The following is a 23,872-nucleotide window of genomic DNA, read 5'->3' on the forward strand; positions in this document are numbered from 1 at the left end:
ATACCCCTTATGAAAAAGTAGAAAGAATGATAGAAAAATTTCCAAATTGCTGTTACTAGGATGATAGTTTCTTGTAAGGAGATACATTTTCTTCTTGTCTCTTCACTTGTTTTAAAATATAAATTTTTACATAAATCTGTAAATTTTGTCCTGCTTTTTAAATTTATTGTGATAATAGAGGTGGTCTGTGTTTGTATAAATACTGTATTCGGATGTTTTTAATTGTGGTATCATAAGTAAATATGCAATAATTTGCTTAAAAATTTTCAGTTATTGGACATTTGTATTTATCCAGGCTATTACATTAACAGTGGAACTTCTGGAAATTTGTCCTAAGGAACTAATGAAGTGTAGTATATTAGCATTAGGTTTAATTTGCTTTTTTTTTTCGTACCAGGAATGGAACTCTGGACCTTAAGCTTGCCTGGCAGGCATTGTGCCACTGAGCTCTGTTCCTTGATCCTAGTTTGCTTATCTTACCTGGCTTATAAAAATAAAGCCTTATAATTAAAACTGTGAAGGTGTTGTGGTTTGATTAAAGAAACTGAGATACATCCTTACAGTGAAATGTTACTCAGACATTAAAAATTATGTTGATGTGTTTATTTTTTGACATGAGAAGATATGTTTTTTAATTAGTTATCTTAGATTTACAGAAATTGTAAAAATAGTAGAGAATTTCTGTGTATCCTCTACCCAGATTTCTTATTAATTAACTTTGTCATAACTGATTGATCGAGACTGATGTATTATTGTTAGATTTCCTTAGTGTTTGCCTTGTCACCTTTCTATCGCAGCAGCCCATCCATGTTCCGCGTTATATTGAGTTATCTTGTCTCCTTAGACTCTTCCAGACTGTCACAGTTTTTTAAGCTTTCTTTGTTTCTCATGACCTTACATCATTTGTAGCAGTAAGCTAACGTATATTAAGAGAAGCTACTACAGTTAGGGGTATTTGAAGGTAATTAGTTTCCTCTGAATTAGGTTAATTCTTATTTTCTTTCTATTCTTCTTGCTGTACTCAATGTTGACTTCTAGGCAGGTCGATTTGGACAGTTGACTTACGTCCGCAATTACCAGGGAGAGCTGAAGAAGGGCGATAGCATCTATAACACGAGGACTGGAAAGAAAGTGCGGGTGCAGCGGCTGGTGCGCATGCATGCAGACATGATGGAGGCAAGTACACGGTCCCTGTGGGGTCAGAGGCTCCTCTGATCACGTGACAGAGACCTTCACACCTGGTGTCCTGAGCCCTGCTACAACATCATGTCAGGTAGCACACACATGTTTTCCTTGCTGCTTCCTTTTCCGTAGGCTTGTCATTGTTCTGAGTTAGCATTTTTATGCAGTCTGAATTGGCATGTTAAGAGCTTATTTTAGACAGTTGGTTTTAAGATAGCATTAGTTAAATTTCAAGAAAAGGAATTAGTTTACTGAAGATCAACACAAGAGTCAGCACTTTTCTCAAGAGCTATGAAGAATTTAATAGACAATTAGGATAGTGGAACTATTTCTTTTTTTTTAATTTTATTTAAGGAGAAAAAGAAAAAAGCAGAAAAAGTGGAACTGTTTCTTAAAGGTGAGCAATAAACCTTTGCATAATTTTTATGTGGTTTTCTAATTTGCTTTCTTAAGTATGGAAGGTATAAAAGTCCCATTTAACTCTGATGGTTTTATTTCTGTTATATAATCCCTTACCTGACCATGTTGGTACTAGACTCCTCATGAAGATTTAAAAATTCTCAAGATCTAGCCTTGAGACTTAAGCTTGAAGGGTCTTTGACCTAAGACTTGGATTGCTCTAAATCTTTCCTAGCCTTCTATAGTCCTTCTTGTTAGGCCTTTATAGGAATGCTGAATGCATGAGGTTGTCTTCACTTCTATCTTTCTCCAGTGCAGCCTTACATTTCCAGAGAAACTTGCCAGTCTAAGTGAAATCTGAAAAATTTTTTTGGGAGCCATAACTTGTCTGTCTTGAAAAGTGAATAGACAGCCTCAAAATTGAAGAGCTTCGCTGCTCTGAGATACGTAGTAGGGGGCAGCCCAGAGATTGTGACAGTGATTGTCACAGCTGTTTCTTGGGCCAGATGGATGGAAATGTGCATGGCTGCCTTACCATTAAAGACACACACTCACTTGCTCACTCACACTACAGCTATTAGGAATGAACTGTTAGTGTAAAAGGACAATAACCAGGAAGCTTGGGAGCAGCAGTGCTTTGTTCTTGGCCTTCCTGTGTTTACTTGAATGTTTGCATCTGTGAGAAGTTAGAAATATTTTTAGTACAATGGACCCCACACATTCTTCTGCTTTTGTTTTCAGAAGGTCTTTTATAGTTTTTCTATATATGTCATACGTGATTGTCTGTGGCAGTACACATAGTATGTGCTTTTCAATTCGATGAAAATAATTTTCAAACTGTGAGGCACTATATTTTGTCAGTACTTTAGATGATTCAAATAATGAAACTATAGATTTGAGTTCTTGAAATAAAACCTTATCTGTTAATATGTGTTTTAAACAAAGATCAGTTGAAGATTGATCTTGACTTGCTTGCTTGTTTGTTGGGGTTACATTGGTTATTCTCTTTAGCATTCATGGTAAGAAATGCTATGCTGTACATGTATATTGTATTTATTGTGGAATTCCTTCATAGTTACATCTAGACTTGTATTACTTACAAGTATCATTTTGTATTGTTTATTCAGGATGTTGAGGAAGTGTATGCTGGAGATATCTGTGCATTGTTTGGCATTGACTGTGCTAGTGGAGACACATTCACAAACAAAGATAACAGTGGCCTTTCTATGGTAAGTTATTTAATTTCAAAGCTGTTTTTTAATCTGAATTTCAAAAGTGTAGTTTTATGTAGTGCATTTAATACTTCAGTAGAACAACTACAGAAGTTTCATTGAAAGGCCAGGGATTTAGGACAGTGGTGGAAGTGCCTGCTTGCCAAGTGCAAGGTTGTGAGTTTGATCCTTGGTACCAAAAAAAAAGTTTCATTGAGTGCATCAAGTTCATTGAGGCTCTTTGTTGGTTGTAGCTTTTTGAGCATCAGTTTGACAAGAACTTTGTATAATCTAACCTAACTGTTCTTTGAGTAAAATTCTACAATCCTCCAAAGATTAATGTGGAAGAAAAATTTCTTGACGTAACATGTGGACCCTGTAGCTCTGAACACTGTCTCCCTCCTTTAGCACCTTTCTAATTGTTGCTGCTAGTGTTAGGCTTGTTCCAGGGTAATGTTCCTTTCTTACTAATGCAACAATTAAGAGAATAGACCATTCCATGAACCACCTGGAGAACCGTAAGATCAGACTGTACCATTAGCATTTAGAATAGATTTGGGGATGATAGAACACAGTCATGCTCAGAAGATGCAATTAGTGAAACCTAATGCAGACAGCCAGCCCTTTGGAATTTAGAGGTCCCATTTTCTGATGGAGGGATGCTGATGGAAAAGGCAACTCCTGCCTTTTATATTCTTCATTAATTTCACTATACTGCCCTTGTAGAAGAGCAGTCTCTTCTATAAATACTATGATTATTTGTTAGTGAGGGCAACCTTCACCTGAATTCAATAGGGAAAGAGAAGGCATACATAGGAAATCAGGCCAGTTACCTTAGATCATTTATGTAAGAACTGGTCTGTCTAATAGATGAGCACTGTAATAGTGCCTGTATCATATGGTGAATTTATAATTTCATAACAGATTTTTTTGGTGTAAAATATCTTCTAATAACCAGGTAAAGCCTATTTAAAATACTTCAAAAATAATCTACACAATTTTTGTTTGAGATACAGAAACTCTTCTGTTATTGATAAGGTCTTATCTAAATATTTTGTCATTTGCAGTGTGACTTGAGTGTTATTGTGGAAGGAACTCACTTGGCCCTTAGCTAAGTTATTTTATCTTCTTTCTAAGCTTTTAGAGGCATGATTTGTAAAATGGGATAATACTTGCTTCTCAGAACTGTAACTGATGAAATAGGAATGTCTGTATAAAGATGTCAACTATATAAAGACTCTAGAACTCTTCCTATTTCCATTATTTTTGTGTGCTTTGGTTAAAAAAAGTAACTTATTGCAGTAGCAAGTGTAGTCACAGGCAATAAGAATTCCATGGGTCAGTTTTTGGATTCATTGCAGTGGTTAAAATGAATTTGTTTTGGTAGAGAGAAGATCATGTAAGTAGATACCTTTATTTACTAACATGTTACATTAATGTACTTACTTAACTCAAAACCGACCAAGGTATGTATCAGCCAACTTAAAGATGTTGACTAGTGTTTGTCCTTTGTTCTGAAATGAAGCTGTATGCTAAATTAATTCATCCATGACTCTTATAATGCTGTTTTTTGATTCTTTGTCTTTTTAAAAAATATTTTAGGAGTCAATTCATGTTCCTGATCCTGTCATTTCAGTAGCAATGAGCCCTTCTAACAAGGTGGGTGTTTGATTTAAAGTTCAGGTAATCATGATAAAAATTTGAGCTTTTTTTGGTCTATCTCTACGTATATATATCTTGTCATAACCAGCTGTTTTGTGGTCTCTGTTTCCTCTTTTTGGTGTTAAGATCACTTTTTAAAAAATTTTTTAATTAAATCTTTTTGTTGTTACATGTTTATAATACATAATGATTACATTCCTCATGGGGAGAATCTTTTTTTTAAAAAGCTTTTTATTTTAAAGAGAATAAAACAGCACAAAGCAATTTGAACTTCCCAGTCTATTTCCTAATAATTAAAGAAAATAATAGTGTTTTAACAATCACCAGACTGTACTTCATAACTTTTTACTATGTCATTGGCTCCAGTATGATAAAGGATTCTTTATGGATTCTTAAAGTACTGAAAAAGGGGGAAACAGAAATGTTTGTGTTAGGTCGTAGTGCAATAGTTATTCCAAGTGCTTTGCTAAGACCGTTTGCTTTTCCCTTTAGAAATATACAGGGTTAGCTGCAATATACAGTGGGACATACATGAAATTCCAGCACTTAGAAGGCTGAGACAGGAGGATCTCCTTAGCTAAGTTTGAGGCCAACCTAGGCTATGTAGTTCAAGACCAGCCTGAATTACACAGCAACTCTTGTCTCAAAAACAAACCAAAAAGGAAATATGCAGGGTTAGAAATTAAAGGTGTCATTGCCTTTTATTCCTAAATCCAGAGTGTATGTAAGACATTTAACTGCTAATCACAGTAATGGAGGAAATGACATGTATCAGTAACCCAAAATATTTTTTGATATCGCTGGGTTGTTTACATATTAAAAAGTTTAAAAGTATTTGCTTGCTAGAATAAACTAACTTAAATCAAATAATGAAGTGTCTACATAAAGTTGATTCTCAATAGTGAAGTTAGGGATGATGCTTTTGCTAAATTCTGACTATCTGTTCAGTGCAGAGAAAAGTTCTAACTTGCCATGTGCTAGCTGTATGTCCTTGAGCAAGTTACATGGCCTTTCTGTACATGGTTTCTGCATCTGTAAAAGATGGATAATTCTGTTTTGCAGCATTGAAAATAGGTTTGAGATAATATGTGCAAAATACATTACTATTGCTCTAAGCATCTGTAGATGATGGCTATTAATACTGGTGATACAGGGCATGTCAGTTTGCTGTTAGCATAAGGTAGTTCTATAGGTCAGAGATATGGTTTGCAGTGTATCAAATTAATCAAGCAGCTTTATGTTCTTTTTTGGAAGTTCTAGGGGAAGATTTCTTTCTTCACTCACTCAGGTTGTTGGCAGTATTATTTACTTGTGACTATAGGATTGGGGGTCCCATTTCCTTTCTGACGGTCATCTAAGGGCCATTCTAATTTTTGGAAGTTGAGCCCTTCTGAGGCCTTAGCTCTCTTCTTTTTCCATCACTGCATCTTTCCCATCCACCATTTTCCTTCCTTTTCCGTTTTTAAAGGCACACATGATAACATCGGACCCAGTCAGATACCCTCTGTGTCTTAAAATCTGTACCTTGATTATGTATGTGCATTATCCCCTTTACTATGTAAAGTAAGATATTTACAGATCAGTGGGTCTTAGGGCATCTGTGGAGGGCCTCTCTTTTGCTTGCCATATAGAATTGCATCAAAAATATCGAGGTGCATCATATTATCTCCATTTGAAAGGAAGAAGCTTCAGTGTGGTGTTTGCCTTACTGTTGGATAGGATAATGAATGCTTTTGAATGTATGAACAAGTCTTGGTAAACATGCTGATCCTTTTGATTATATTTATTATAGAATTTCAAGAGTAAAACCGACTCCCCTTGCCACATAATAGACATTTTTCCACTAACAGACTGCTTTTGTCACTTTAAGCGGAACGGTCATAGAATCTTGTTTGCTGTGTTGGTATGGAGAGAAAATTTATTCATGTAGCTATTCCCTGCTCTTTTGGTTGTGTGGCATCCAAAGTTATTTTTTAAAAAGTGTGTGACATACAGTTTGGTATGGACCATCTTTATGTTTTAATTGCTGATGTATTTGATTTCCTTCAGAAGTACCACTGCTTACCATGCTTAGCAAAATATCTGACTTTTCTTCTCTTAAAGAATGATCTGGACAAATTTTCAAAAGGCATTGGCAGGTTTACAAGAGAAGATCCCACATTTAAAGTCCACTTTGACACGGAGAGCAAAGAGACAATTGTATCTGGAATGGGAGAACTACACCTAGAAATCTATGCTCAGGTATTACTGGGTTTTATTAAGAGAAGTTGATAATGCTCAATGTAATGACTGTAAGCTAACAGTGGTTCTTCAGGCTTTACTGTGGTTTGTTTTCAGATGTAGCATGCTGCTTCCTCCAATGTTACAAATTAGTGTTAAATTTTTAAATTTGTTAAACATTGTGGACTCCTAGAATCAGCTCAAGTAAATCCCAGTTCTAACCCAGGAGTGACAATCTGCAGTCATATGCACTCTTTGAATAATTTCTTCTCAAGTGAAGATCATTGTAATATAGGTAAAAGAAAAGATGTTCTTAGGAAAGGCCATATATATGTATATGCATGTGTATGTGTATAAATGAAAACAAAAGTCATGACTGGTAATTGTGGCATGATCATTATCTTTGAAGCTGAGAGAAAATTGTAACAATTTATTCACATATTATTCCAGTGAATATAATAGTGAACAGTGGTGAAATTTTAGTGGATAATTTGGTGGTAAGTATAAATTATATAGTCTAAATTGGGTTTCATGTATTTCAAATTCTGTAAAGGCACTCTGTATTTTGAAATATCACACACCTGATCCTTATAAAATAACTAAAATGATTTAAGATTTGGTGTTTGGTGATTTATTTAAATGAATGCTACTAAAGTATTTAAGATGCTTGATTTTTTCTTTCAGTTATTAAGTTTAAGTATACCCAAAAATTATCTTTCTCATTCTTTTTAGAGAATGGAAAGAGAATATGGCTGTCCTTGTATCACAGGAAAGCCAAAAGTTGCTTTTAGAGAGACAATCACTGCTCCTGTCCCGTAAGTATGCAACATAATTAGACTTTGAGACTCGAATCAAAACTTTATTATGGAATATACATAGCATTATTACCATTTAAAGACATTTTTATGTAGGGACACCTTTTATTATGGAATATGTATAGTTCTTTATATAAGACATTGTATAAAGTTATGCTTTGGGATCTGTTTGGCCCCTTAGACTAGATGCCAATGAAGACTGGCATACACATTAGCCAAAGGCATCGTTAACTGTCACCTTCATGCAGGATCTTCATTTATTCCAGTGTTATTTCCTTTGGGAGACGGTTACTGTGTTTTACTTTGGTACCATATTGTGGATGCCAAAGAATTTGCATTTGCCAAGGAATAATCTCCTGCAAGTAAAAAAAGAAAGAAAGAAAGAAAAATGAATGTCATGATAAAATTCAGAAAACAATTAATTCAGTTTATATTTCATGGGAGACAAAAGTCTTCATAAAGAATAGCACAAAATAAGTTAAACTGCTATGAGTATAATACACTTCAACTGGTGTCTACTAAATTTACGTAAGTTCTGATTTACAGTCAAATTTATAAAGCATACTGTGGCTTTAAAAGGATTCTCAGTTTTTAAGGTGGCATCAAATGAAGGTAAATTATACCTTACCTGTGAAGCAATGTCATGAAGTAGAATGGTATAATCTAATTCAATAAAGTCATCATTTCTTTGCTATGACAAAAAATAAAATCTTGCTGTTTAAAACAGTATCATTGGCAAAAATAATGACATTTTGATTTTTTAAATTAGCTTTTATGACACTCCCACTTCAATGCCTTATTTTACTTCACTTTAGCTTGACAGAAAAACAACGACTATCCATTTTTAAGGTATGGTAATTACTTAAGAGCATTATTGTGTGTAGTTTGTTATTTAAGAATCACTAATATTTCGTTCACTAAGAAAATCATAACTTACGTAATAAACTATATTGCTGGGCGTGGTGGCACATGCCTGTGATCTCAGCTACTTGGGAGCCTGAGGTAGAAGGATTGCAAGTTTGAGGTCAGGCTAGGTAATTTAGCAAGTCCTTCTTAATAAAAAAAGGGGGGGGGGGTTAAGAATGAATCTTAGTGGTGGAATGCTTGCCTAGTGTGCTCAAAGACTTGAGTTAAATCCCTATTGCCAAAAAAACCACAAGGAAACTATAGTGGTGTGTGTTTACATTAAACCAATTTGGTGTTAGAAATTCTCTTGTAGAAAACGGAAAATAGTAAAATAAATATAGTCTGATTTTTTAAAAACTTAAGCTTTGTTCTGTACTGTTTATTATTTTGAGACTAAAAATATGCCACCAGCTACACAGAAGGACTGTACCTTTACATCTGGAAGTCATAACCCTCACAGACTTGCTGTTCTGCAGAAGGCTTTTTAAGATGTTTAGTTGGCATACTGAGACAAACCCTAGATTCTAACCAAACTCCTTTGGTTAATAGTAATTACAAATATAATAGTAATTATAAATTTGGCTGCAGAGGTGTGCACATAAGAGCACACCTTTCTTGTTACAGTATCTTGAAGTAATCTTTCCTCTGACTCTATCAACGAAGAGTGACCCCGAAAAATAATGTATACATCTCTAAGAGTTCACTTAGACTTTAATAGGTAAAAAGATATAATGCACATAAAGTGAAGTAGTAGTTAAACCCTTCTATTGAGATTTTCATTAATACTTTTTAAAAAAAATCACAATTTGGTAAAAGGTTACATTTATTTTTTATGGGCTCTGTACCTATGTCAGTTGTTGAAGTTTCAGACCTGAGGGTAATATTATAACCAAGACTATTGTCTATGAAATATGTTAGGAAATGAAGCTCACTGTTTCTGAAAATGTTGTAATACTTAGGTTAGGTCTTGGTATTATTATACTCTAAAGTACTATAATTGGGTATCTTGTCCTCCAGTGCAAGTGGGTGTCTAATTAATAGTTTCAAAAGCCTTTGGAGAAAAATGTGCTCCATCTGCCTTACGGTTTTGTTTCCTAAACAAAGCAGAAGGAAAGTCCATTTCTCCCATGAAGCCAGACTGTTTTTTGTGGTTTCTTTGTATTTTTTCTTTTTTAAGTCTTTAGTAAAGCTAAAAGCAAAGGGTTTCTTATGTCTTTACAGTCTAGGAAGGTGAACTTCTAGTCATTATGTCACATTTAAGAAAACACAGGGCTAGCAACAAGACAGAAAATTGTAGATTATGGCTAAGGTTATAAAAGAGAATTATATGTAGCAATTTAAGGAACTAGTGGTAGAACTGTTTGAGAGAGCATACAGCAAACTTCACAAAGGGGCGACACTAGCGCTAATCCCTGGAGGGGAAATGCCAGGCATATCTCTAAGTAGCTATGGCACCACTACTGAGTAGAGAATAAAAACAGAAATAGTTTCAATACTGAATGACAAGAGTAATTTGAACACAAAATTTAAGTTGCTAAAGGAGATAATTTATATTACGCTGAGCACAAAAACTGCAAATTGTAAAGTATACCTTCCCTAGGGATGGCTATAAAAAGAGCTCTGAGGACATTTGTATATCGCCTTAGAAACCAAGAAAGTCATTACAGATACAGAGTATATATACCTGGCATTCTGTCTTACCTCTACTAATAGTCACTGAACATTTTGCTATAGAAGGGGGTTTGAATGAATCATCTTAATTTAATTTCACTTGCATAACATGGAAAGGCTTAAAAACCCATCATTATCATATTGTCCTGTGAAACTGCAATCTAGACACTACAACTATGTTATATAATATCAGAATAACTATGGTTATTCTGCCTGGTCAGTGTGCATAGTTACTAGGAGGACAAATTTGTGGTAAAAGATATCTGTAGTTTTCATCTTTTAGCCAAATAAGTGACTTTTTTGGACAAGTTACTATTGCTTTGGTTTTTCCTTCAAGTCCTCATTTTCTCTGGTCTTAATTGGAACTAACTTTTTCATAATACCTAGTTCACTTCTGTATTTTAAATGCAAATTGACCAGAGATTGAAATACCTTTAATGAATATTAACCTCAACAATGTATAGATTACTTACCACTTGCTTGACAGTTTGAATTTTTATCATTTTATACCATGTGTTTTCAGTAGAATTCTGCCATATTATATAACCACAGGCAACCCAGGCTAAGTGTCGAATTGGCTTCATTTCTGGAGGTACATTTCCAAAACTGTCTGGTGGGAAAAAATTTATATATATATATATATATATATATATATATATATATATTTTTTTTTTTTTTTTAAATTTTATTTAAAAGGAAAAAGAGAAAAAAACAAAACAAAGCAGTGTAAGGGTACAAGTAATACAGAACTACAAAAAAAATAATAAGAAATCACCAATTAATAGATTACAATTATCATCCTAGAGACAGTTGCTCAAGTCACAGTATCAAAGCATACCATGTGGAAATTCAAACAGTGGACTGCAAACAGTTGTGTTCAATGATCCAACCAAAAACATTAATATCGGCATCTATTTAACACCCTTAAACACACTTGCGGTTGTGTACTTTAGAGCACTTTTTTTTCCCTCTCTTTTTCACAACAAAATTTACACATTTTGGGTTTTATTACTCCTTAGTTATTACTTTTTAAAAAATTTATATATTAAATGTAACAATTCTGTATATTTAGCGTTAACTTTCTACAAATACCTAAATTCTACTCATGTCTTAGATTTCTTCAGATGAATGAAGAAATAAGCCATGGTGCTGTAAAGTTTAAAGGCAGCTTTATTTGTTGTTGGATTAGTTTGAAAATGAGTATTTTTGTGAAAACCAGGATATTTACAGCCTAATTAACATCTAATAATTCTGAGCATGAGTAAGATCAGTCTTAAAACAGTTTTAAAAAAATGATTTTCCACTCTACATGTGTATTCTGGAATACCTGGAATATTTTGTGCTTCTAGTGGCTCCTTCATGGACTTGAGTCTTTGATAAAATGTGTTATCTTCTTCGTCTGGGTTCTTCCCAATGTCTCCTTCAAATGTGAAGTTGACTTCTGGTGCAGTACCTTGTCCCACTGGAGGGTAAAGTACTTCAGCTGTGCAGTTCACTGTAACTTGCTGTGTGAAACATTTTTACAAAAGATCCTTACTTATAGATGACCAGCTATTACTAATTATTATTCTTCAAGCTAGGATTTAGAGCACTGGCTCTTAATGGTGTTCCAGATTTGACCTCAGAGTAACTATTTTGACAGTTATCTAATTGGGCCTGGCCCATTAATTTTCTAAAGATAACATACAAGTACCCTAAAATGGAAATCTTACATTATAATTACTAAAAGTCTCACAATCTTGTAAATTCTAATCCTAAATCTTTGAACTTGGAATATATTTCAGTATTAATGGAGTATTCTACTTGCAAGGCCAGACTTTAGTCTGACTTTGTATACCAACTCAAGTCTGGTATCCCCCACCACCACCCCCGCTCTGGTAGTGGGGATGAATCCAGAGCCTTAGTATACACTGAGGCGGGGTTCACTACATTGCTCAGACTAGGCTTGTTCTCCCTCCTCAGCCTCCCAGAGTACTATGATTACTTTTGTAAGTTTTTCTGTCATTTCTGCTTCCAGCTCCTGAAATAACACATTTTTTTCAAATTCAGAAAGAGAACAATCTCTATATAAAGTTAAAAGACTGTAGCATATGGTTTTGCTTTATAAAGATAACTGTCTAGCAGCTCATGTTTTTTTTAATAATTTGCTTATATTAGCCTTTCCTTTATCTCTTTGGAATAATGTTCAACAAAAATGCAAACTTTTAAAAATTTCAAGATAGTTATATTGCCATTTATAGTTATGCCATTTATGTTGCCATTCCTTTTAAATTTGTCTCAACAATTTGACAGATATATATATATATATATATATATATATATATTATACATATATATTTTATATATATATATTTTAACTTCCTTGCCTTATTACTGAAAGATACTTAAGAATAGTATCAGCTGATCATTCTTTTGCTCGTGAAGATCTAAATAATCAAAAGCAACTAGAAAGGTAGACACAAGGAAGTGGTCAAGCCTGGAAAATCAGGTACTTAATTCAGTCATATAAAGCACAAATTCAGACTGCCTTATGAGTATGTAATGTAAGGTAACTTGTTGAAATGTAGTATAATCTATTTTCTAATAGTACAATAGAAATAACTCAAGATGTCTCTCAGAATACACAAAGATAGTAAAAAAATTGACCCAATTTTAAGCTTTGTCCATGTGGTTAGTGTTTTTGTTTGTTTGTTTTTTAGCCTTAAAAAGTAATAAATCACCTGAGATCAAATCCCAGCAGAGATGATCTGGAATATTTAGAATCAAATTTTATTTACTATAAAGGACATTTCACTTACTTTTTGGATAATTTCTTCTAAAGAAAATTTAAGGTTATACTTGTGTCCTCTTCCCGGAATATCCTAAAATTAAGAAAGTGTGGCAGAGAGAAAATACGTATTATAATAACAAATCAAGCATTTGCATTGTTAGGAAAATCCATTCTCTTTGTTTGGAAGGACTGGCTGATGGAAGAAATGATTAAAGCCTTACATCTTGAAAAATCTATGTTTCCATGTATGTAAAATCTAGGTTAGCATGTTCTCTAGCAAGTTTATTAGGGAGAGAAGCATAAAACTGAAGTGGGTTTAGCTCAGTTTTAATCATCTACCTTTGGATCTGTCATCTTTGATTCTTCACATAAGAAAATTTACATCTTTTAATTCTAAAAATGACAGATAACACTTTTGAGAAATTTTTTTTTTAAATAAAATACTCTCCAAATAGTATGAATTCCATTTTCAGGCAAATGACTGATTGCAGAATGGTTGGCAACCTAATACATTGAAATAAAGTTTTACTTTTATATTAGTGGGCTCACAAATGATCCTTTAACAAATTTTACAGCAGTAAGAAACTTTTAAATATTTCCCTTTTAAATCAAGAGACAAGTTGAAATGATGTTATCTGGTGCTATTCCTAAATGAAGTGTGTTGCCTTGTCAGCTCTTAAAGACTGTTAGCAGTTAAAATGTCAGATAAGCAAAGATAATTAAGGCCACACACACTTACTTTAACCCTTTAGGCAGAGGTTGCCAGTACCTAATTCAGGCAGTCACTGTAGTGCTGTGAGTGGTCTTTGGATGGTTAAAGTCAGGTATCAGTCCAGGAAGCTCTTAGTCTCTGACCTTGGCTGTCAGTTTATCTTGCTGTTTGTTTCCCACCTTCATTTTGGTCAAAGAGTCTAACAAGGATTGATGTTAAAATTTACGCATTAGTGAGTCTTTTGGAGGATGGGAGCTTGTGTTGACTGTAGTAGTTATTCCAGGGCTGGTCAAGAAACCTAGCAGCAGCTCTAAGATTCTTTTGAATGAATCCTACAGGTCTCATTTGAGAAAATTCCCACCTTATCTATCTTCCCGTTTCCTTGTAACAGTGCACATAAAACCCTTTACAGATATTTCTGCAATACGGTGAAAATAAAAAAACAACGAAGTTCTTCTAGCTTTCTACAGACTGTTAGGAGGGGCTGGGCGGTACCGAGAGCAGCAGGGAGCAGGGGATGGGGGCTGGATGAGGCTCGGGGGACTGGGTGGGGCCGGTCCGGGAGCGTGAGAGACTCACCTCCTTGCGGGCCTGCTGTACAGCCTGCACCAGAAACACTTTGTGGGGTGTCCCTTGCTGATAGTTGATGCAACTCTCCGCCACTGAAGCTGCCCTGGACGCTGCGTAGTGATTCGGTGAGATTTCCATCTGGGAGAACGTGCGCGGCTGGTAACGGGAGGGTCTAGGGGCGCCAGCTGCCTGCTGCTCGGTATCCTGTGCGGAAAGGGACGCGAGCGCCTTCCCTCCCTCTTCCTCCTCCTTCAGGAAGCGGCTCTGCGGGCTGCAGCTCCTTGTGTCTTAGAACTCTGGCCTCTCGCCTCTGTAGCCCCGCCCGCTCACCCAGCCCCTACAGGCCGCTCTTACTGGAGGAAAAGCTGGCCAATTGCTGCTCGCCAGAGTGCAGGTGTGGGCTAGGCGGGAGTCCTGGCACCGTACTAACCTTTACAAAAGTGCAGGGCCAGGGCCAGGCGTGCAGGCCTTTTCCTCTTAATATGTCGCTTAACGCTTCCGGTGTGCTCTCCTGAGACACTTTGGCTGCTTCACTTAGAGCAAACGGGCACTGCGCAGGGCCTCACCCAGGACAAAGTGCACAAGTGTGCCATTTAGTGTGATTCCTTCCTTTTCCCATTGTTAAGAGTCCAGGAACAGAGTTTCTGATCCCCAGTTTGTAATGGGATTGCATCAGTTCTGCCCTAATCCATATGTGAGAAACTGCAAGATACAGTACAGTATTATTTTAGAAGACTGTAATTTGAGAAAGAAGAAAATTTTAAAATGCTACTGTACACCCCTCTGCCTTTACTGATCTTAGTAAAGTGTATAACACCATGCTTGTAACTTGAGTGACTTTGAGTATTTTGGTTTCATGATTAAAATACAGAGTATTGCATGAAAAAGCTTCTAAAAAAAAGCAAGATTTTAAAGCTACTGAAGCAGGAGCAAACTTGGTAGGCAGTGCATTTTCCTTATTTTCTTCATTAATTTGTTTTGTCACATTTAAGGAATGATAGTTTTGGCTATTCTTTGGGTAGAGCAGGAAGCTGAGGTACCTTTTAATCAGAACTATAGCCAGAACTTCAACTTCACTTTGGCCAGTCCACTTTTTCTTTTTTTGGTACTGGGAATTGAACTCAGGACTTTGCCATGTAGGTGCTTATGCCACTGAGCTATATCCCTAGCCCTGGCCGACTTAGAAATAGAGATTCTGTCCTTTTTAAAAACATAATTTGAAGGCTGTTTGGGTATAATAAACAGTAAAGCATTTTTCATCCATTATAGTTATATTAGCCAGCAACTGAAGCATCTAGAGGGTGAAACAGTTGTTTCACTTTTCCTTTTTTCCCCTTGAGACAGGATCTCACCACGTAGTGCAGGCTGGCCTCCACCTTGCCGTGATCCTTCTGCCTCAGCCTCTGAGCACTGGCATCGCAGGTGTAAGCCGCCAAGCCAGCAAAGTGGTTTTGCTTCTTAAGCCTTCTCCTAAGAAACTGAAGCTGGCTGTTCTCTTCTCTTCTTTTCATTTTCCTTTTCCTCTCTCTCTTTTTTCTTTTTCTGATAGACATTTGACTGTTACCAAAGTTCTTAGGTTATGTGTATGAATCTTTAAAGGCCTTCTTGGATAGTGTCCAGGAAAAAGTAGAGGCTGACTAGCGATTTGTGAAACTTAAAATTTCATTATCAACAAAGAGTGCTTTTTGAGCCATCAGCACTCTTTGTTAATAATGAAATTTTGTTTCACAAATTGCTAATTTATTTTGTTAGTATCACTTAGAGTAATAAGAAGTACTAAAGGTTTCTAAAGTCACTATTTTGAATCCTTAGGAATACAGTTTTCTCTGTGGATAAAAGCTAGTAATATAGGTTATGGCACAGCTGGCCTTTAAAAGTACCTATGCCAACTTGAGCTCCCTTAAAAATTATTACATTATTACATTAAAAAATTTTTAGAGGTTGTTTAGGTGTTAAATAAATGAACTGCATTAAGAAAACCTCACTGTTTGAATCCTGGAGACTTATTTACCCACTACAGTCTCATAAATGACTCGTTATCAGTCCAGTACCTCAGACTTGAAATAATGGTGTAGATGATCTCTGCAGTAACAAAATTATCATGGGTTTCTGGGATCAGATAAATTATATTATATGTTTATGTAATTATATGAATATAAAACCAAAAATGTGTGTGGCTTACAATTTTGGTGTGACTATAAATTCAAAACTGATACACAAATTAAAAAACTAACGTAATTTTAACATTAATTTTAATGTGTCAGATGGTGTTTTGCCAAAACTAAATTGCCTTTCTCATGCCAGTGGTCTGGCTATAGAACAGAGGTTCTTTTGCTTTCAGCAGTTTTATCTCTCTGCCTGCTAAGTGGTCTTAGTTTTATCACTTTTTTATCTGGATTACTGTAGAATCTATCTTCCTGCAGCGCCTTCTAAAGGCATTTGAATCATTTGTAGGTTGTTAGTTTACATTCCTTGTAAACTGGTATAGTCACTATGGAAATCAGTATGGAGATTTCCTCAAAAAACTAGAACTTAAAAATGCCATTTGACCTAGCTATTCCCTAAGTATCTTCCTGAAAGAGTTAAAATCATATTATAGTGGTAATGCATAACCATGTTTACAGCAGCTCCATTCGTAATAGCTAAATCTTTGAAACAGTCTGTTTGCCATCAACAGATGACTGGACAAAGAAAATATGGTACAGTATTTATATACAGTGAGGCACTGCTCCGCCTTAAAGAAGGCTGAGTTCAAGGCATTAATAGGTAAATAGATGTACCTTGAGATCATATGTTAAGTGAAATAAATCACACACACACAAGTATTGCATTTTTGCCTGGGAAACCAAAATATAAGTAGAAAATAAAAGATAAAGGAAATACATGTTTTTCAAATGGGAAAGGAAACAAGAGATGGAGGGAGGGAAAGGGAAAGGGAACTATCTGAATAAATTAACTTCAGCTATCACAACTTGTATTTTCAAGTACTTGTTCTTTATTCCAGAGATTTCAGAAGACAATATTGTTCTTGGGAAGGGAGGCAGTCCAAAAGAAGTGTGTAAATTCTTTGAAATGTAGGTTATTAGATCAAGAGGTTTTGACAGAACTTTTTAATTTGGGAATCAGAATTAGCAGAATTGAAAACTGTAGATTACTTTGGTAGTGTACCCCATCCTCATCTATAGATAAGGAGAGAAATCTTTAAATTAACTTGTGCAATAAAATTTTGTACTAGGGCCATCATGTTCAAAAGAAAAGGTAAAAGTGATAAAATGGTTTTTTGTCTAAATTAGTAAGTTATTTTATTCTGCTAGTTGCATAATGCTGTGTTTTTTTCTCCCGCCTAAATCACTTTTAGGTTTGAGTTTACACATAAAAAGCAATCAGGTGGTGCAGGCCAGTTTGGGAAAGTGATAGGTGTCCTGGAGCCTCTGGACCCAGAGAACTATACCAAGTTGGAGTTTACAGATGACACCTTTGGGACAAATGTTCCAAAACAATTTATACCTGCTGTGGAAAAGGTAAATCTTAGCAAAACTTTGTTGCACTTTTATTTATTAAGAAGTTTATTTGGTACTGAGTCACAAGTAAAGATAGGTAATAGTTGTTGGAAATTTATGAAATTCTGTGTTTGTTGTTGTCATGGAATAATTCATTAAGATCCTCAGCACCTGCGTGTGCTGTCATCTTTGCTGCTGTGCTCTTTGGTAAAACAGTGTTCAGAACTAGCTCTTTTATTTGCAAACTGTTTGTAAAATACTTAACCTGCAGCCTTCACAGAAGGAGACCATGTAGCATTTCACACAGATAAGGAGTTAATGTTTTGTTTGCTTTGCACAACATTTGCTTAAAGGCAAATGTGTACCTTAGGAAATGTGATTGGGGGCTGGAGATTTAGCTCAGCGGCATAAGCGCCTGCCTTGCAAGCAGGCAGCCGTGAGTTCGATCCCTGGTACGGATAAAAAGGAAAAAGACAAAAAAAAAAAAAAAAAAAAAAAAAAAGGAAAGGAAATGTGATTGAAATAATCAGTGAATGTATACATTTTTAAAATGTATTACAGCAGGGACCAGGGATACAGCTCAGCAGAAAAAATGCTTGCCTGGCAAGCGCAAAGTCGTGAGTTAAATCCCCAGTACCAAAAACAAAAGTGTATTACAGCAAAAGGTACACTGTTATTAACGCCACTGAAAATACTCCTGCTTATCCCATTGTTCTTACCTCTTTCTGGAGCACTTCTGAAGTCTTGTTTGGTTAGTGTCTTCATAATGAGATAATTAAAAATATAAGGAATGCAGCAGCCAAGTGGCATCCGGTGGAAAGGCAGGCTGGTGCAAACATGCAGACCTTAGTCCCTAGATCTGGCACTGTACTACTTCTGAGTCTTCTCCAAAGTCTTAGTGACATTAAAGGTAAACATTGTGAATTTAAATAAATTTAATAAACTGAGGCAGCCAGAGCGGCACTACTAAATATACTCATAAAAGAAGACTTCCAGAATTGCTTCAGGATGTAGCGAGAACAATAGCATAAACATATGTGAAGCAAGGGGGTAAATTTTGAGAGAGATTAATGGCAATGTAGTTTTACTGTAGTAACTTTTAAACAAATTTTACTATTTACTGTATATTTTAATCACAGCTAGGGAACAATTTTTTTATTATTAAGTATTTTGTGTTTTTGTTTGTTTTGTCTTAAAAGTCAAACCACCAGTTTTGATGGAGATTTTCGTTTAGGGAGTTGTTCGCTTTTGCCTTTCATGTATCTTCATTGTAGGATTAAGATCATGCTGTTTTTGTAATGGATTACAAGAGTTAAGGTTACGAGAAAGTGGTCATTAACACTCTTAGCATCACTTTCTATCCAGGTTGCACCTTTAGGTAATACATTTCCAGGAGTTACTCATCTAGATACCACAGCAGTGCAATTTAAAATGCTAATTTAAACTTTCTAAAAACTTTTTTTTGAGGGCGAAATACAACAGACATCATAAGAACATTACACTCTGAATATAACTATTGTGGTGTTTGGCAATGCATGTGGTAGGTGAAGTTCCTTTGTTTCTGAAATCATATTTATTCCTCAATAGGGGTTTTTGGATGCCTGTGAGAAGGGCCCGCTTTCTGGTCACAAGCTCTCTGGACTCCGGTTTGTTTTGCAAGACGGAGCACACCACATGGTTGATTCCAATGAGATCTCATTCATCCGAGCTGGAGAAGGTGCTGTTAAACAAGGTACGCTGCTGCGTCTGCTGTGTTGTGTCCGCTTTCCCTTTGGGTTATCAGAGCTTCAGAAAACAACACTCTTCAGTCCTCTTTACTTAGAGCACTTGGTGATGGCTAAATATTTATAGATTTGAGGTGAAGGTAGACTATTGTAATCTTTCTCTTACAAAATTTAAAGCCTACTCTCTTCCTCCAAACTATTTTTCATGTGTTTAAGTTCATTAATAATCTGAACTTTTTATAGAAAAAACAAGTGCTGATAAATATAAGAAATATTTTAAAGATATATTAACCACAATCATACTATTTTTAGTAATTTATTTAAATGTCAGAAAGTCCATAAATTTGTTAGTAATTTTTTTTAAGTATCACATTGTATGCTTTTAGGCATTTTGAGAATGGTAAAGTATTTTGAAAGAGTTTAGTAGACCTAGACACAATGCAAACTCACTGCTAAACTGATAAAACTGTCAGCCTTTTCCATGGAGAATAATATGTGTATTAGGTACATGTATGAAACTGTGATGAACTAGAACAGCAAGTAATTAATTGTGAACATATATGACTACCTGCTTTTAAGAGAAAAACCAGGGAACAATATAATAATTTGATATCAGTGTTATTCAAAGTAACTTCAAATGTGTGTCCTGAAGTCAGAAAATTCATTCTTCTAGTCACTCGTATCATATCTGTTGATTTGTAACTCATTAATAATGTCCGTAAGTTTCTTACTGAAAAATTATGATTCACAAAACATTTCAGAACTAATTTCATCCAACAGAGTTAAATGACAGTAGAAAATTAAATGAACCATAATATTTCATAAGCATTCTGTAAATCATGGCTTTATTGATTCTGTATAAATTTTAAACTTTATGTTGCATTTAGTCTCATTTTGCATCTGTGAAAAGGTATATGGAATGGTTGGAGAAGGTTGCTAATTTCATGACTAGGTTCCTTATCTCTGATTTTGCTTAACTTGTTTGGAGCCTTTAGTAATTTATGCTGCAGTTTCTCAACCTAGTAAATGTGCAAAGAAAAAGCCTTAAAATTGAATTGAGAAGCTTTTGCCAGATTACGCAGATAAGCAGGGTGCTAGTATAAAAATGAATTATTCATGTGATTCTTTTTTTTTTTTTTTTTTTTTTTTTTTTTGTACCAGGGATCGAACTCACAACTGCGTGCTTGCAAGGCAGGCGCTTATGCTGCTGAGCTAAATCCCCAGCCCATTCATGTGATTCTTATTTCTTCATGCTTAAAATTATTTGAAACATCACAGTCTGCCACATAAATAAATGCAGTTATTTTTTGTCAAATAAAACTAAAGCTTTAAAAGTAAAATTGGCCCTTATATTCCTGAAAAAGAGAAAGATAAAAGTGTAACAATCTGGTCTAAGGAAGTTCTTGCCAAACTTAATAAGAAAACCAACTTTTTAATATACTACCATAGAATGCTTATATGAGAGACTGAGAGTGAAAATATTAGTAAATGAGCTTATGAGTTAATATAATTCTTATATGATAGTAAAGTATATTACTGTGTGTTACATTTATCATATTAACAGAATGAGAAGAAAAATATTCGTTCCCATTGTCATGTGTTCTAATTTGAGGTAAACTTTAAACTTTGTCCCTGAGATTAATTGGTGGTGCAGCTTAAAGCCAAAACGAGCGATTTAATGTTCTCTGGCTATATTTTACTCTCTAAATAAGACCATTGTCATATTTTGTGTGACCAATTTGTAGAGAGTGCCATAGTCAGTCTCCCCAGAAACACTGAACTGACCACCATTTTTTGCAAGAGAAATAAAGTCCAGGCCAGAATCATATTGTTAGTTCATTTAACTTGATTGTGTCCTCTTTTTATCTCGTATCCCATTTCATGCCAGGCTTTGAGTTTGAATCCAGACCCTGATTCTTCCTTACTGTACAAAGATGGACAGGTCATCTGAACTTCCCAAGACTGCTCGATAATAAGTCCATGGATATTAAATGAAAATATACTTGAAAACATTTGCAACATGCATATTTGGGCATAATGGATACCAGTCATTCTTCCTGTTGGACTGCCCTTGACCTGGCACTGTGCCTTGCCACCTGTTCTCCAGCTATTTTGTCTCAAGAGTAGTCAGACTAACATTTGTTTATTGCTTATGTGCTATGTATTATGCCATATATTTGCATTATCATATGTTATCTTTGGGTGATGTTAGAATTGAAAAAGTTTAGGCTCATGTGGTTAAGTGAATGACCTAGGGTTACTTCCTAGTTCGTGACAGCTTACAGTGAAATCTAGACCAAAGTCAGCCCTTGATCACATCCTCTTACAACCACTTTAGGAGGTGGTCTGGTGATATAGATATAGTTACTAGTGAATTGAATAGAAACAGTACCATTACTGTCTACTACTTTGGCTTAAAAAGAATCCTATGATGATAGCAGTATTTTTATGTCACTGTCTTCAACAATTAAGTGATAGGCACTGAACACTGGCCTTTTCCTTTTCTTTGAAATATGATCCTTTCACAAATCCTTTTACTAACCTGTTGAAAATACTAAATATAAAAATAAAGTGAGATAAAATGGCCCTTGGTGCCTGTAAAAAAATAAAACAAACAAGAAAACACTAGATAATGTATAACTAAATCTGGATATGTCTGCTCACATCTTTCATTCTGGGCCCCTTTTCCAAATTACTTACATGTCTTTGGAACCGAGGAAGCTCTACTAACCCTAGAAACTCTGGTAACACAGAAGAAACAGTGCTGTTCCTGCGGTCTACAATTGTTACTCCGATAGAGATGTCCCTGTGGGATTTGTCAGGGCTTAGTCAGTAAAGTTTAGGAGTTGGCAGTTTTTCTGTACATTGAGTTACTCCTCTCTTCACAACAGAATTCACTAGGTCAGATTAATCAGAGGTAGGTGTGAGTGAGGATATGATATGAATTTTAAAATACTTCTAAGAAATGTTAATACTGTTAGCTCTGTATGCAGGGCTTGTACTTGGAAAATATTTTGAGGAAAAAAATTCCATAAAGCTGCAGTGCCCTCAGCATTGCTGAATTCCAGTGAATGAAGTAAGGTTAGAAGCTTCGTTGTTTCTTTCTCATGTTCCTTTGAACATTGTTTGCCTTGCTTTGTTCATGTACTACATAGACATGATGGTTGCAACAGCACTGAACAGATGCATTCTTTTTTTGTCATTATTCCCTAAACAAGACAGTGTAAGAATTTACATCGTATTATGTATTATAAGTCATCTAGAGATGATTGTTTAAAAAGTAAATGGGAGATTGTCCTTAGGCTATGTGGACATATTAAACCATTTTATAAAAGCAGGTTGGGCACCCGTGATTTTTGTTGTCTAAAGAAGGACATGAAACAAGTTTCTCACTGATATTCAGAGATGTCTGTATTTTAGTACTGTTCTTATAATTATTGCCCTTACTCTAATAGTGTCTTTAGAAGTGCTTTAAAGATCATATAAGAGTGCTAATTTTTTTTTTAATTTTTTTTTTTGTCTTTTTCCTTTTTTTTTTTTTTATTGGTACCGGGGATCGAACTCACGACTGCCTGCTTGCAAGGCAGGCGCTTATGCCGCTGAGCTAAATCCCCAGCCCCCTTGAGTGCTAATTATTATTAACAAATTGATGCTTCTGAAAAAACTATGATTATTTTGAAAGAAAAGTTTGTCATCTTTTCTGTGTCTCAACATTTTTATTTGGAGATAGTGCAGCCAATGTGAGACTGAGGTATTTAAAAGAACTATGAATATTTGAAGTTTTACTGTACTCTCTCCATATTGTTGTACTTAACCATCAGCCATCATTTGTTGAAAGAAGTGTTCTGCTTATGTGTTAAATTGGACAAAAATAGAGATATATATATTGAGTCTTAGTGCAAAGATGATTCTTAACATCTAGTCTGATGTCTTTATTTTGTAGGAAAAATGTGAGTCCTGGACAGAGCATGTTTCCACAAAAGGCATATATTGTCAGACATAGAGCAGAAACTAGAAACTGGTCTTTTGATAATGTTAGGTTCGGAAATTTCAACTTAAAAGAAGCACAGATATCAGGAGTGACTTGATTCTTATCTTCAAGTATGTGAAGGGTACCTTCTGCAACCCCCATGCCATGTTATTGTTTTATTATAAAAAAATAACTGCCAGGAACTAACAAGAAAAACAGACTTAAGTTAAAAACTAACAGTTCCTGGAATCAGAGATTAGGTAACACAACTGGACAATTTTCTTGATAAAGGACTTGATGACTGATGTTTTAAGATCCTTTTATATTCTTTGCAGTTTTATGAGCTTTACAGATAAATATATGTTGCAGGGTGTGGTGTGGCTCATGCCTGTAATCCCAGCACTCTGAAGGTTGAGGCAGGAAGATTGCTGTTAAGTTTGAGGGCAGCCTGGGCTACAAAGTGAGTTCACAGTCAGCCTGAACTACATAGTGAAATCTTGTCTCAAATAAATAAATAAATAGTAATCGAAATAATACTAAAGTTAAATATTAATATTATT

At 35.2% G+C, this 23,872-nt stretch overlaps 2 protein-coding genes across 5 annotated transcripts in view; one reads left to right on the plus strand and one right to left on the minus strand.

Annotated features, from left to right (window-relative positions):
* The window catches only part of Gfm1 (G elongation factor mitochondrial 1), a 36,747-nt gene that overhangs the window by 10,893 nt on the left and 1,982 nt on the right, over positions 1-23,872 (plus strand). For 2 of the 3 annotated variants that reach the window (XM_003476316.5, XM_013159749.3), the window contains exons 9-15: positions 1,039-1,176; positions 2,709-2,810; positions 4,395-4,451; positions 6,558-6,695; positions 7,407-7,489; positions 17,477-17,639; positions 19,206-19,350. In XM_003476316.5, coding sequence (XP_003476364.1) covers positions 1,039-1,176; positions 2,709-2,810; positions 4,395-4,451; positions 6,558-6,695; positions 7,407-7,489; positions 17,477-17,639; positions 19,206-19,350 — 826 coding nt within the window. Of the gene's footprint in view, positions 1-1,038; positions 1,177-2,708; positions 2,811-4,394; positions 4,452-6,557; positions 6,696-7,406; positions 7,490-17,476; positions 17,640-19,205; positions 19,351-20,503; positions 23,552-23,872 lie in introns of those variants that run through there. The other variant, XM_063249253.1, reaches the window with a different exon arrangement.
* Positions 7,513-14,441, minus strand: Lxn (latexin). 2 transcript variants are annotated; one of them, XM_003476317.5, is made up of 6 exons: positions 14,128-14,437; positions 12,865-12,927; positions 11,394-11,571; positions 10,540-10,676; positions 8,118-8,180; positions 7,513-7,845 (listed from the first exon to the last, which is right to left on the minus strand). In XM_003476317.5, exons 1-6 carry the CDS (start codon positions 14,254-14,256, stop codon positions 7,747-7,749), a joined length of 669 nt encoding a protein of 222 aa, XP_003476365.1. In that variant the 5' UTR covers positions 14,257-14,437; the 3' UTR covers positions 7,513-7,746. The 2 variants fall into 2 exon arrangements, with proteins under 2 accessions (XP_003476365.1, XP_063105326.1); XM_063249256.1 differs by lacking the exon at positions 8,118-8,180 and having other exon boundaries at positions 14,128-14,441.

This window comes from Cavia porcellus, unplaced genomic scaffold, assembly GCF_034190915.1.
Source record: "Cavia porcellus strain 051 isolate PalLab524CR breed Dunkin Hartley unplaced genomic scaffold, mCavPor4.1 scaffold_5, whole genome shotgun sequence".
In the NCBI taxonomy this organism is placed as follows: domain Eukaryota; kingdom Metazoa; phylum Chordata; class Mammalia; order Rodentia; family Caviidae; genus Cavia; species Cavia porcellus.